This window comes from Adiantum capillus-veneris, chromosome 11, assembly GCF_014529385.1.
Source record: "Adiantum capillus-veneris isolate H3 chromosome 11, ASM1452938v2, whole genome shotgun sequence".
NCBI classification, from domain to species: domain Eukaryota; kingdom Viridiplantae; phylum Streptophyta; class Polypodiopsida; order Polypodiales; family Pteridaceae; genus Adiantum; species Adiantum capillus-veneris.
In genome coordinates this window covers 70,939,158-70,953,930 of record NC_140941.1, presented here as the reverse complement: position 1 = coordinate 70,953,930, position 14,773 = coordinate 70,939,158, and the positions used below count along the sequence as shown (strand labels likewise).

The window sequence follows — 14,773 nt, the reverse complement described above, 5'->3', positions numbered from 1 at the left end:
GACTCCGACATGCCACCCTGATGTAAAGTGCAGCGGAAGTGAATCTTGAACTTTGCTCAAGATGAGTGCTTCGAACTGTGCTCAAGGGTTTCTTTTACTTACGGAAGGGAGAGCCTTCGGTTCCTTTAGTGAGAGAGTGCGATGGACACAAACAAAGTGGTGAACACTATGAATGAAGGTACGTGAGACTGAGAGAGAGAGAGAGAGAAGAGAATACGACACCGGAAAATTGTCAAACCCTCCTCCAAGGGCCCCACTCTCTATGGCGAGAGCGGTCTACTTATGATTTCACAAATCTCTACAATGCTTGGACTTGCCGACGATGTCGACGACGATGACGACGGCGACGAGACGGGCTGAAAACTGAAAATGCCAAGGGCTGAAATCTGCAAATCTTTCTTTGCTGAATTCTGACTCTATGTTGGTGACGATGTCGATGATGACGATGCAACGACGACGTGTTGAAAACGCAGATGCTGAAATCTGCGTTTTCCGGGCTGAATCTGCAAACTTCGCGGGATCTGACTGTGCGACGAGGATCTATTGCGGGAAGGTGAGATCTGCGAGGTTCGGGAACTCTGCTGCAGTATTTGACTGCTGAAAGCTGAAAACGCTGGTCCTAGGGCTAAAATCTGTCGCGATGGAATTGCAAAACGCTGAGGCTGATCTGCAAACCAGAAACGCTAGGCTGAATTTTGCTTCCTGCGGTGGAAATCTGCTAACGTTGGGAATGTGCGGTCTTCTGGGGTCGCCGGGGCTGATCTGCTGTACAAAAATGCTGATTTTGTCACAAAATGATGACGTGGCGGACAACAGAAACCCTAAAATTCCTGCAAACCCTAATTTTTGCCAGAAACCCTAATTTTCGGAAATCGCAGAGGCGGATTATTAAATTTTTTTTTTTTGGAAAATGATGAGCGACGCAAATTTCGCTTTTTCTCTACTTAAATGAGAAAGAGAGAGAGAGAATTCTTTTGCTTTCATGTTTTGACTCTTTGTGAGAGAGAGAGAGAGCAATTGCTTTTGATTTGAAGCTTTTGGGGCTCTGCTTTTGGGCATCCCTTGTAACCTTTGAATTAGTGGTGAGGGCCTCACTTCTTAGAGCATCTGGACGCAGAGTCTGAGAGTGAAACCCTACCGCTCTCTTGTACTTTGATGATTGATTAATACAAAAAGAAATACCGAAAGGGGCGCCAGTCTTTGGGGCCAATATCTCTAGGCACGGAACTCCGCCGAGCCAGTGCAAATCTATTGTGATCTGTGAATTGTTTTGAAGTGGTTATTTGGTGCTGTCGCGGTTGATTCTTGACTTGGAGTGTCCAAGTCTGTTACAGTGGTATCAGAGCACGGCCGATTTCTCTTTTACGGGAAATCCGATCCCCGAATTTTTTTTCTGCGGCACCTATTGCTTCAGGCAATGATCAGTCGACTCCTTCTGCATCTGGAGATGCGGGCTGGGATCACAACGAAGATTCAGGCAGAGTATGGCCCGCCTTGGCCTACTTAGGCGGAGCGGCGAGAGATAGCAAAATATATGAACCAGACCTCTTTGGAAGAGGTACAGATGGAGTGGTAGAGAACCACAACACCACTCCCGAAACCCGCTCTCAAGAAACCTTCTGCCTCCAAGAAAATATACGGAGCAGGAACTGGAGAACGTTCAACGTGGTTGATGCACGGATTGCTCAGCTTTTTGACATGCAAAAGAAAGCCAAAAAGCACGGCAAAAAGCAGAAGAAAGGCACTGACTTCCCGGGATATTTGGGTCGTCGGTAGACATTTGACAAGGCAAAGAAATTGAAGAAGCGCGTCAAGTTTGAAGACCTACCCAGTTCTTCTTCTTCTTCTTCTGACAGTTCTTCTAGCTCCTCGGATTCGAGCGAAGAAGACAGAAAAGGTAAAAAGCGAAGCAAGAAGCAACGCTTTGGAAAGGGCAAGAAAAAGGCAAAGAAGGCTACATCTCGCCCAGAGACTAACAGTTCTACTGAGGACTCGTCTACAGACAGCTCAGATTCCGATGACGGAAAGTTTTATGTGAACAAGAAGAATTTTTACAAAGCCAACCAGTATGACTTTCTCGAAGATAAAAGCAAGAAAGTCAGAGAGTTTAAGGAAGGTGGCCACTCGATCAAGTTTGATACTTTTTCAGGATACTCTGATGCTTCGAAGGCTATGTCTTTTTTCAGCAGTTTGACATCGCTTTCGCGGGAGGACGCTATTCAAAGCACTCCAAGATTCAGAGAGCTGCCTCTTACTTTAAGGGGAATGCTCGTACTTGGTGGTCCACGCTTCTTTTAAACAAGACTGCGCTAGTTAAATGGCTGAAATTTAAGAAGCTTTTTATTTCTTCTTGGTTGACGCAAGAATATGAACGAGATGTACGAGAGCTGCTTGGAACCATCTTCGGATGACCAAGAAAGATACAATCAATGCTTATTGTGAAAGATTCTGGAACTCTTTTCTACCCGCCTCTTCATTCAAGAAGATCTCGTTCAAAGAACAGATTGAGCGGTTTACTTTGAGTCTACCTACGGAGATCCGAGATCACTGCTTGGAACAGAAGTCAGCTTCTATTCAGGAGTTGATGAGTCATGCGAAGCGGGGCTTTGCCATTCACTCTGGCAGTTTGACCTACCCCACAGATAAGGCCATGACACAACGAGCCGAACAGACTTCTGGGAATGAAAATAGAAAGAAAAATAGCAAGCCAGAGAAAAAGGATGCACAACCCAAGCTTACTCCTGAGGAGAGAGCTCGCTTCATCAGAGAGGGGAAGTGCTTTGGATGCGGGGAACATGGACATATTTCCGCAAAGTGCCCTGATAAGGCACAGAAAGAACAGAATGATAAAGACGACGACAGATCTGAGAATTCGAGAGCAGCTGAGGAATGTGGCAGAAAAGGCAGATAGAAAAGTAGAAGTGGTACCACATGGCGTGGGACCTGCACCGAATCTAATGAATGAAAGTACAAACTTTGCCGCTTTCAGGGCAAAGTGAAGGATCAGAAAGCTCTTTTGAAGGAGCCAAGGCCAACTTCTTTTCACTTGGAATTGGCGGCTCGATTTGGAACTACGCCCGACAGACTGACGCCACAGGCGGAGGTAGTTCGACTGGCACCCGGATGGGATGTTGCCATTACACCGAGCATTGGCAAACTTCGTTTGCAATGACAGGGGTGTTCAGGGCACGCGAGTGACATTCTACTCGGGATCCCTTGGTACCACAAGAACTACGCCGTGGTTGACTACCGTGCCGAGAAAGCGACTTTGATAAATGAAGGGCTTAGAGATTGTACTTGATGAACTTCAGTTTCTTACTCATTCTTTTGGGAGAACTGAACGATGGATAAAAGTTGAATATGTTTTGACCTGAAGAAAAGAACGCCAAGATTTTTTTTTTCTCCACGCTCATGCCGATTGCTTTTGAGAGGGCCTGAAGATCATACCATTGATCTGATATCTGGAAGCACGCCACCGAATCGGCCACCTTATCGTGTGAGCCGAGTACAGAATGAAAAGATTATAAACTCAGTGAAAGACCTCTTGGAAAAGGGTCTTGTCCAGCCTAGTACTTCACCGTATTGCTCTCCAGTGTTGTTGGTTTTGAAGAAAGACGGACCTTGGAGAATGTGCATCGATTATAGCACTCTCAACGAAATCACCATCAAGAACAGATTTCCGATTCCTAGGATCGATGATATACTCGACAGGTTACAGGGATCCTCGTGCTTTAGCAGGATTGACTTGAAGAGTGGATATCATCAGATCAGGATAGCGCCAGGAGATGTCTACAAGACAGCTTTTCGGATGACTTTTGGGTTATTTGAGTTTTTGGTGATGCCTTTTGGCTTAACCAATGCTCCTGCGACATTTAACCGGATGATGGATAGGATTTTTCGAGAGTACAGGCTATTTGTTGGCACTTTCTTTGACGACATCATTGTTTTCTCCAAGAATGAGGCAGAACACAGAGATCATCTGCTTCAAGTCTTTCAGGCATTACAAGATCACACATTAGTGATTAATGCTACGAAAAGTGAATTTTTCCTACCAGAGATACATTTTTTGGGACACATTGTGTCAACAGCAGGAGTGCAAATGAACCCGGCCAAGATAGAGACTATCCGTGATTGGCCCGATTTGAGGAATGTCCATGAAGTTAGAAGCTTCTTGGGACTGTGTTCGTACTACAGGCGGTTTATACAAAAGTTTGCAGAGGTTGCTTCCCCTTTGCATACCTTGACACAGAAAGGAGTACCTTTTTCGTGGGGACCCACAGAGGTGACTACCTTTCAGACATTGAAAGAGAAATTCACTACAGGACCAGATTTGACTTTGCCGGACTTGCAGAAGTCATTTGAAGTATTTTGTGATGCTTGTGGTCGTAGTCTGGGTACGGTCTTGATGCAAGAAGGCCATGTCATAGCTTACGAGAGCCGCTTGTTCTCTAGGTCGGAGATGACAGCACAGATCTATGGGAAAGAGCTTTTGGCGGTTATCCACGCTCTTACTCAGTGGCGGCATTACCTACTCGGAGCGGATTTTACTGTCTTTACAGACCATCAGAGTTTGCGCTACTTCTTGTCACAGAAGCAGCTTTCGGAAAAGCAGATGCGGTGGGTGAACATCTTGTCACAGTTCCACTTCCAGATTGTCCATGTGCAGGGACAGAAGAATGTGGTGGCAGATGCTTTGTCTCGAAAACCGTTGGTTCTGGCTATTTCCGCGATACATCATAGGAGCTTCGCTTGTGGTCGTAGTCTGGGTACGGTCTTGATGCAAGAAGGCCATGTCATAGCTTACGAGAGCCGCTTGTTCTCTAGGTCGGAGATGACAGCACAGATCTATGGGAAAGAGCTTTTGGCGGTTATCCACGCTCTTACTCAGTGGCGGCATTACCTACTCGGAGCGGATTTTACTGTCTTTACAGACCATCAGAGTTTGCGCTACTTCTTGTCACAGAAGCAGCTTTCGGAAAAGCAGATGCGGTGGGTGAACATCTTGTCACAGTTCCACTTCCAGATTGTCCATGTGCAGGGACAGAAGAATGTGGTGGCAGATGCTTTGTCTCGAAAACCGTTGGTTCTGGCTATTTCCGCGATACATCATAGGAGCTTCGAGGATATGGTCGATCAGTGTGCCACAGATACAGATTTTGCAGATATTTTCACACGGATACGGGATGGGGAGACAGTAACTGGATACTCCTTGCGGGAAGGCTACTTGATGAAAAAGACTATGTTGTGCGTTACACAGCCGTTGAGGGAAAAGGTTATGACTGATTGCCACTGTCCACCTTTTACGGGTCACCGCGGCATTGCTACCACCATGAAAGGGGTAGAGAGAGATTTGTTTTGGCGGAGACTGAAGAAGGATGTGGAAGAGTTTGTGCGCAGTTGCTTGGTATGCCAGAAGGTCAAGTTTGACAGGCATAAGGCACAGGGATTGTTACAGCCTTTACCCATACCCACCCGCCCCTGGGAAAATATTGAAATGGATTTCAACTTTTTGATCTCCTGAGAATACAGAATGATCACGATGATTTTCCGATTACATGGCACGCCTGAGACGATTGTCTCCGACAGAGACGCCAGATTTATGAGTTTGTTTTGGAAGGCAATTTGGGAGAACATTGGCACGCGGTTGCAGTTCTCGTCATCGTTCCACTTGCAGACTGACGGGCAATCTGAGATTGCCAATTCAGTGATTTTAGATTTATTGAAGTCTTGTATCTCGCATCAGAAGACTCAATGGGAAAAGAACTTACCTTTGGTGGAATTTGCCTACAATAACACGATACACTCTTCGACGCGGAAGACGCCATGTGAGATTGTTGAAATTGCTGCGAAGGTTCCATCCTTCCTGAGCACGAAAGATTAGAAATTTGAAGCGGATGAATATTCGTGAGACTTGGATACGGCTTTTGCCAAGGTTCGCGAGACTTTGCAGAAGTCTCAAGAACGACAGAAAAAGGCAGCGGATCGCCATCGTCGCGACTGGAAACTGAAGGAGGATGATTGGGTGCTCTTACTTTTGAGAAGGCACGCCTAAGAAAGAAAAAGGGAAAGGAGAGGCTTTTTCCAAAGCTTAGTATGTGATACTACGGACCTTTCCAGATTACTGACAAGATAAATGATGTCTCCTTCCGATTGAAACTGCCAGATACTTGGAGGATTCACAATGCATTGCATGTGAGTCTCTTGAAACCTGTTAAGGGTGATGTGCCTGATGATGGGGAGCCTGATGAGCAACCCAAAGTGGAAGAAAACGAGGAGATCCTTGTTCCTGAACAGATTTTGGCACATAATGATACGAAGAAAGGTAAAGTCCGAAGGCGGTTCTTGGTTAAGTTCAAGAACTTTCCTGCATTTGATGCGAAGTGGATGGAGGAGGAGGACCTAGCAGATACTCCTCGGATTGTGAAACTTTACCTCGATGTTTTGGTTTAGCATAGTCTACTCCAAACGGAACCCAGAATTCAGCTTGGCCGGAGATCTGGTGCAGTGGGATACACAAGAGGGGAGTCACTCCACTCCTTTGTCAACAGATGCCTCGATTTTGATACTAAAGTCACTGATGTCTCTTTGAGCTTCAGGGATACCGAGAGCTGACAGTATTCTGTTGGATGACTTTATGAAATGGAATTCCTGATTATGATACTGATTTGTTCTTGACTTCTTGTGAGTGCAGGAACTGATAGCCGAAATGACTGCAGCATTTTGGTCTAATTGATCTCGAATAGACATGGTTGCAATAGGGGTTAGTCAATCGAACATCGATGAGGTCCCGATTGGACCTAGATGTGATTGCTAGCTACATTGTCGATAAATCATGGTCTAAGATCCGAATGAATGTTGAATGTCATGTGATGTCCTGTGATGTGTGGTGATGTCCTGTGATGTCGTGTGATGTGACTGTCGATTTTGTACATGTGCTAGATGTGTGTTCCTAGTACGTAGATACTAACAGTCAGTGTCTGCTAAGACGGTTTATGGCTTTTGTCGGTTTTGCAGGCGTAATCGCGGTCGATTACAATGCTTTCAAGAGGGGGGTATGTCACAAAGTGATGACGTGGCGGACATCAGAAATCCTAATTTTTGCCAAAAACCCTAAAATTCCTGCAAACCCTAATTTTTGCCAGAAACCCTAATTTCCGAAAATCGCGGAGGCGGATTATTATTATTTTTTTTTGGAAAATGATGAGCGACGCAAATTTCGCTTTTTCTCTACTTAAATGAGAAAGAGAGAGAGAATGCTTTTGCTTTCATGTTTTGACTCTGTGTGAGAGAGAGAGAGCAATTGCTTTTGATTTGAAGCTTTTGGGACTCTACTTTTGGGCATCCCTTGTAACCTTTAAATTAGTGGTGAGGGCCTCACTTCTCAGAGCATCTGGACGCAGAGTCTGAGAGTGAAACCCTACCGCTCTCTTGTACTTTGATGATTGATTAATACAAAAAGAAATACCGAAAGGGGCGCCAGTCTTTGGGGCCAATATCTCTAGGCACGGAACTCCGCCGGGCCAGTGCAAATCTATTGTGATCTGTGAATTGTTTTGAAGTGGTTATTTGGTGCTGTCGCGGTTGATTCTTGACTTGGAGTGTCCAAGTCTGTTACAGATTTGCTACTAGGGAAAAAGCTGAACTGCTGGTTGGAAAAACGTTGAACTTGCAAGCTGAAATCGCTGGTTTTGCTGGCTTGGACAAGCGCTAACATGCTGGTCCTGAATCGCTAACTTGCCTGCTGAAAACGCCAATGTTCCAAGCTGAAAACGCTAGGGGTTCTGCGGTGAAAACGCCAGGCTGAAGGGTGTGTTGTTCTTGCTGAGAGTGGGAGAGAGAAGCCTGCTGCAATGAATTGCCTGATGCCCTTTCTCCTCCTCTGCCAAATAGTGCTAGCGCTAGGTTGCTTATATATTTCATTAGTCAAATTGCCCTACCCGGTTTCAAACAAAAGTCACTTTAAAATAATAAGTGAAAAATGTCAAAAATAGGGAAAATAGGTCTATGCATTGTGAAAATGCTCCTGATGGAAATCTGATGATCATGCTGTGTGCAACCCGAGGATATGCATCTACTCTATGTGTCTGGACATGCACGGTCTGCGAACAGACTCACAAAAGTGCCAGATCACTTTCTACTCTAGAGTGACTTGACAGAACTGAACCTTGGTCATGCTGTAGCTTGTCCACGGACACATTGGGTTGGATGTGTCACATGACATCCCCTCCTTTTCAAAGTGAGGTACTGGTACCTAACTGTATGGCGTCGAGGGAGATCGCCAACAGGGTTTGGAATTCTGTGAAGGACTCTTTGCCGGCCCACTCGGATGCGTGGGTCTTGCGATGCTTGAACTTCATAAAGGCCTACAACGCTTGCTTCTTTGGGCCGCCCCGAAAGCGACACAGGCTTTTGTGGCTCCTTCAATGCTTCAACTTCGTCTTAGTCATGCGTCTACCTTCTTCAAGAATCTTCGAGGCTGAAAATTCCTGAAACCACTTCCAACACAAAACCATGAACATATCCATTCCATGTAAAGTGACTGGAACAATACTATTCCTTCGAATAAACTGTGCATGCGATGGAAATGAACAAAGTGACGGAGTGCCAAACCGTTCATCAAATACACGGAAAACAATGGGGTCGAATGTTGACTTTTTGATCTAAATCAATCAACTGCGGCAAAACACAATGGAAATGCCTATGCTTGATGCTCAATCTTTCTTGTGCTCTTTCTATGATTGAGTCATGCCAAGGAAGAGACATTGAATGTGACTTCCTAGAATGCAAACATTTCATCTTTTCATGAGAAATCCGCATACATCCGTGCTCATCCATGAGTGAATCGTGCTCAACGTACAATATGTCATGCCTAGGAAAAGGGATCACATAAGGACGGTGACTAAAATATAGGAAACGATCACGAATGAAACACTCGAACAATGCGTGCTGAAGAATCACTCGAACAAAGAATACTTCCTATGGGGGTTCTCTCGACCTAGGCTCGAGAGCCAAGATCGATTCTTTCTGAGGGAGTTCTTTGTGAGGGGGTTCTTTGGACCTCGACTCGAGAGCCAAGATCGGTTCTTTGTGATTGAATGAATCTGCAATGAGGTTAGCTTTACTAGAAAAAGCATCAACTAACCCATCATCCTTGTGAACAATCACATCTTTTTCCTGCAAATCATCATACTCGTGCGAAATCACATCTTGATCATGCAAATCATCACGCTTGTGATTGTCATCCAAATCATCATGCTCATCATTATCATTCAAATCATCATGCAAATCCTGTGTGTCATGCTTTGGAGAAGAAGAGACTGAGAGAGTCTCCTTTTCCCGAATCTCTTGCATCTGTGCCTGCACTTGAGAAAAGAGTCGTAACAAGGTGGCTTTCCTTTCGTTGTGCTCACGCTCTATGGTTGCCATTCTTTCTTTGTTTTCACGGGCTATGGTTGCCATTCTTTCTTTGTGTTCGCGGGCTATTTCTGCATTTCTTTCTTGGTGTTCGCGCTCCATTTTGGCTCTTCTTTCTTTGTGCTCACGATCCATTTCTGCTTTTCTTTTTGTTCTGCTTTCTTCGCGTTCTAACATCCTGTCCATAAACAACTGCTTCAACTCCTCCATAGGAGTCGGTGCAATCCTTGGCGTTGATGCGGAAGGGGGAGGGTCGGAAAAACCTCCTGGTGGGGAAAATTCTTCTTCGCCTCTCTCATGCTCATCACCTCCATGCGAAGTATCCATTCCGCTTCGGGTGATGACCATCCATTGAAGTCGGGGATTCTTGTGGATTCTTGTGGTCTTGGGTTCTTAAGTCCACAAGGAACTTGGGGGTCTTGGTTCTTGGGGTTCTTGAGGGTCTTGAGGTTCTTGCGGGTCTTGAGGTTCTTGAGGTTCTTGGGTCCTTCTTTCGCTTGCAATCTGTGCTAGAGAAGGATCTTCTCTTCACCCGAGTTCTTCTCTTTTCCGCGGGCGCACCCCTTGGCGGCCTTGCGCTCACACTCAAGGTTGCTTTTTCCCACCTCACGTCGATTGGCCGGCCGCAAAGTGCATGGTCCGCTCTCAATGAGTGAAAAGAGAAAACAAGGGGAGGCTGGACAAGCCCTTCTTTCTTGGGTTTCCTGTCACTCTTCAAAAACACGATTAGGAATCGACACGCCCAAGAGAACTTGGGTTACATGCGACCGCAACAAGCAAAAAAAATTCTTGTGGTTCTTTCCTTGAGTGATACAGAACACTACCAAAGCTCTGATACCAATGTAAAGTGCAGCGGAAGTGAATGTTGAACTTTGCTCAAGATGAGTGCTCCGAACTGTGCTCAAGGGTTCCTTTTACTTACGGAAGGGAGAGCCTTCCGTTCCTTTAGTGAGAGAGTGCAATGGGCACAAACAAAGTGGTGAACATTGTGAATGAAGGTACATGAGACTGAGAGATAGAGAGAGAAGAGATTACGACATCGGAAAGTTGTCAAACCCTCCTCCAAGGGCCCCACTCTCTATGGCGAGAGCGGTCTACTTATGATTTCACAAATCTCTATAATGCTTGGACTTGCCAACGATGTCGACGACGATGAGGACGGCGACGAGATGGGCTGAAAACTGAAAATGCTAAGGGCTGAATCTGCAAATCTTTCTTTGCTGAATCTTGACTCTATGTCGGTGACGAGTTGACGACGTGCTGAAAACGTAGATGCTGAAATTTGCGTTTTCAGGGCTGAATCTGCAAACTTCACGGGATCTCACCGTGCGGTGAGGATCTGCTGCGGGAAGGTGAGATCTGCAAGGTTCGGGAACTCTACTGCGGTATCTGACTGCTGAAAACTGAAAACGCTGGTCCTAGGGCTGAAATCTGTCGCGATGGAATTGCAAAACATTGAGGTTGATCTGCAAACCAAAAACGTTAGGCTGAATTCTACTTCCTGCGGTGGAAATCTGCTAACATTGGGAATCTGCGGTCTTCTGGGGTTGCCGGGGCTGATTTGCTGTACAAAAACGCTGATTTGCTACTAGGGAAAACACTGGACTGCTGGTTGGAAAAACGCTGAACTTGTAGGCTGAAATCGCTGGTTTTGCTGGCTTGGACAAGCGCCAACTTGTTGGTCCTGAATCGCTAACTTGCCTGCTGAAAACGCCAATGTTTCAAGCTGAAAACGCCAGACTGAAGGGGGTGTTGTTCTTGCTGAGAGTGGGAGAGAGAAGCCTGCTGCAATGAATTGCCTGATGCCCTTTCTTCTCCTCTGCCAGAGAGTGCTAGCGCTAGGTTGCTTATATATTTCATTAGTCAAATTGCCCTACCCAGTTTCCAACAAAAGCCAGGGGTTCTTTGCTGAAAACGCCAGGCTGAAGGGGGTGTTGTTCTTGTTGAGAGTGGGAGAGAGAAGCCTGCTGCAATGAATTGCCTGATGCCCTTTCTCCTCCTCTGCCAGATAGTGCTAGCGCTAGGTTGCTTATATATTTTATTAGTCGAATTGCCCTACCCAGTTTCCAACAAAAGTCACTTAAAAATAATAAGTGAAAAATGTCAAAAATAGGGATAATAGGTCTATGCACTGTAAAAAGGCTCCTGATGGGTTTTGATGGAAATCTGATGATCATGCTGTGTGCAACCAGAGGATATGCATCTACTCTAAGTGTCTGGACATGCACGGTCTGCGAACAGACTCACAAAAGTGCCAGATCACTTCCTATTCTAGACTGACTTGATTGAACTGAACCCTGGTCATGCTGTAGCTTGTCCACGGACACATAGGATTGGATGTGTCATGTGACACCTGAGCTAGGAGTACTTGTACACATGTTTCTGATCTATACGGCTCTTTGAGGACAGGCTGACCCGAGCATCCTCAAGGACTCGCAGTACATGATAATACAATCGTCTCTCAAAACAAAAAAGAGCACCAGTGACCATACAAAAATGAAGGATAGAGAAAGCAGAGAGCAACAAATGATGGGCAAAGCTGTGAAGGAAAAGAAAAAGGGGGGATACCTGCGACCACCTGTTAACTTGGCAAGGAGCCGCTGGAGCACAGCAGCTGGCACGAGGCCCGTGTCTGCCGTTTAACGACTGCAGCGAGCCTTCTCGCGTTGGCAAACAGCACATACCACGGCAGCGAGAGTTCCATGGTCTACATCCTCACAGGCTCAATCTCCTTTCTCTTACCTCTTCTCAGATTTTTCTTACCCTATTTTTCTGCATTCTAGCATTGTTGACGTCTTGTGGCTTGAAGAAAAAAACGGGTGTTTTTATTTTTTAACCAATTATGTGATTTGTTTGAATTGTGGACTAACTACAATGCTTGCTTCATGAGCCCTCATTGTTTTACAATATTGTAAGCCTCATCGGGTTTTGCGCTGTGATCTGCAGGGTCCGGAGCTTCTGAACAAATATGTTGGGGAAAGCGAACATTCTGTTCGTGCCTTGTTTGCTCGCGCACGCTCCTGCTCACCATGCATTATTTTCTTTGATGAAGTGAGAGTTTTGTTTTTACTTATATTCAAGATTTTTGTAGGTTTTTTGAAGGAATATGTAAAGGATGCTTTCATAATTATATTGAGTTGGCTTGGTCAAATGAAAACCTACTTAACTCGATTACTTCTGCAGCTGGATGCTCTTGCTCCAAGACGTGGCACAGATGGAAATGCTGTTGCAGAAAGAGTGCTTAATCAGGTACATCAATTGTAACTCTCTCTCGGCTTTTCCAATATTTTCTTTGGGTAATCTGGAAATTACTTCATTCCAGCTGCTAAGTGAAATGGATGGATCTGACAAGCGCAAGGGTATTTTTTTAATAGGTGCAACAAACAGGTAAGCTTCCTATCAGATAACTGGAATACACGGTTTGCAGGGTCATCTGATCTGCTAAGTTGTTCAGATTAATACACTAAGATCAGATTCATGTAACGTGGGTCATCTGATCTGCTAAGTTGTTCAGATTAATACACTAAGATCAGATTCATGTAATGTGGGTCCATAGTTTTTTAATATGCCAATCATATGGCATACGTGTAGGGGTATGAAAGTATGATTCAGACCCCTTGAACATACCATCTGTTGGATTTTATATGCAAGCATACTGACATTTGCAAACGTTTGCATGGTAAAACATACGTGTTAAAAAAAATTGCGCCTGGGTCTATGCCAAGTTTCACATTATAAATGTTCTAGAGTGCCATTACCGAGCTTTTAAATGGAGCCCTTTTGGGCAGCATTATGTTAGGCTGTGCATAACCTTTTTGGCTAACTTAAGTAATGAGGAGGTGGAGAAAATTTTGGACGAGCAAATAGTTTCCTGCAGCATTTTCTAGACAGGGAACGAGTTATTATTTCATGGTTATTTAAGTTGTGCTGATGCTAGCTTATTGGCTCATAATTTGCTTTCTTTTTATGTGGGGCAGGCCAGACATGATAGACCCAGCAGTGCTTAGACCTGGCCGGCTAGGCAAATTGCTCTATATACCTCTACCTGACGGTGAAGGACGCCTCTCAATCTTGAAGACCCTGACAGCTCGAAAACCGATTTCTTCGGATGTTGATTTACTTTCCATCGCAGTCAATAAACTTTGTGAAGGGCTTAGTGGGGCAGATCTTGCTGCATTGGTGTGTTTCTTTTATTACAAATATTTCCTGTCTATTTTATATGGATACTAAAATCTCCTAATTCAGGTAAATGAAGCATGCATAGTGGGGTTGCAAGAAAAGTGCTTGACCAGCACTTCTAGTTCTACAGGGGAAGAGCTTCAGCCCTTGCTCATTCATAGTCGACACTTTGATATGGCACTTTCACAAATATCTCCTTCTGTATCTAAGCAGGTAATCCTTCTGCCACGACTTAAGGTAATGTGGTTTCTTCATTGTTAGCATTGTTCCTGATTGGGAGTGTTATTGTGGCTCAGGATATGGCGTACTATAATGGCCTTCCCAAAAAGTTTGGTCGGACATCAGGATTGAATGGAATAGCTGCTGAAACATTTGTTTGAGTCCATTTGGTAACATCAAAGCGTATTGAATTCGGCAGTAGGAGACCTTCAAGGGTTGCAAGGCTATTTGGCCCCTTCTCAAATGTGTTGATGATCTCTGCCATTGAAGCTTCTAAAATGAAGATGCTGTTGGAAGGAGTGGAGCGGGGTTTATGCCATCAAGACGTGATTTCCAAGTGCAGGAGATGAAATACCTGCTGCCCACTGCTTGATGTGAGCATACGATCTGCTTGCTTAGCTGCATTGTGCTCACAGGTCCTATATGCAGGAAACCCTGAGCTACAAGGATGCAATATTTGACGTCTAATCGCTACCATTACTGCTGAGTTTCTTTGGTGGCTACAAATCTAACAATTCTGTTGGCTTAGGATAAAGTATACCCCCGTAATAGCTTTGATGTATGAGGCTGAGCATCCCTTGGCACAATTGTCATGGGGTGACCGTTGCAGTAAAACCTGTAATTTGTGGCTCAATTGGAAATGTTGCGAGATGTGTAAGATTATGTTTTGGAGGAAATATTTGTACAGACAATTCTAATTCATTAAATAGAAGAACGAGTGAGAGTATTATAACAAAGTTTGATGTCAGTCCAGATAAAATCCTGTGATATGTCTTGTAAATGACATGAACGAATTGTTGCAGTGAAATAAACCTAATAGGGGGCATGTAACTTGAAGGATTCATTTGTGAAGAACTAATTGGAATGGAGTAAAGGTTTTATTGTTAAGCACAAGCAAATAATTGTTTATTTTGCCACTCTTTCCATCCGCATACCATGCCTACTTTATGATGTCATGTTC

The 14,773-nt window shown here is 44.8% G+C and overlaps 1 protein-coding gene across 1 annotated transcript in view; it reads left to right on the top strand.

Moving 5' to 3' along the window:
• The window catches only part of CDC48C (cell division cycle 48C), a 30,321-nt gene extending 15,772 nt beyond the window's left edge, over positions 1-14,549 (top strand). Inside the window, exons 5-10 of the mRNA XM_086523230.1 lie at positions 12,361-12,465; positions 12,598-12,663; positions 12,737-12,801; positions 13,392-13,593; positions 13,660-13,806; positions 13,890-14,549. Coding sequence (XP_086379356.1) covers positions 12,361-12,465; positions 12,598-12,663; positions 12,737-12,801; positions 13,392-13,593; positions 13,660-13,806; positions 13,890-13,973 — 669 coding nt within the window. The 3' untranslated portion in view covers positions 13,974-14,549. The remainder of the gene's footprint in view (positions 1-12,360; positions 12,466-12,597; positions 12,664-12,736; positions 12,802-13,391; positions 13,594-13,659; positions 13,807-13,889) is intronic.
• Positions 14,550-14,773: the final 224 nt, after the last annotated feature.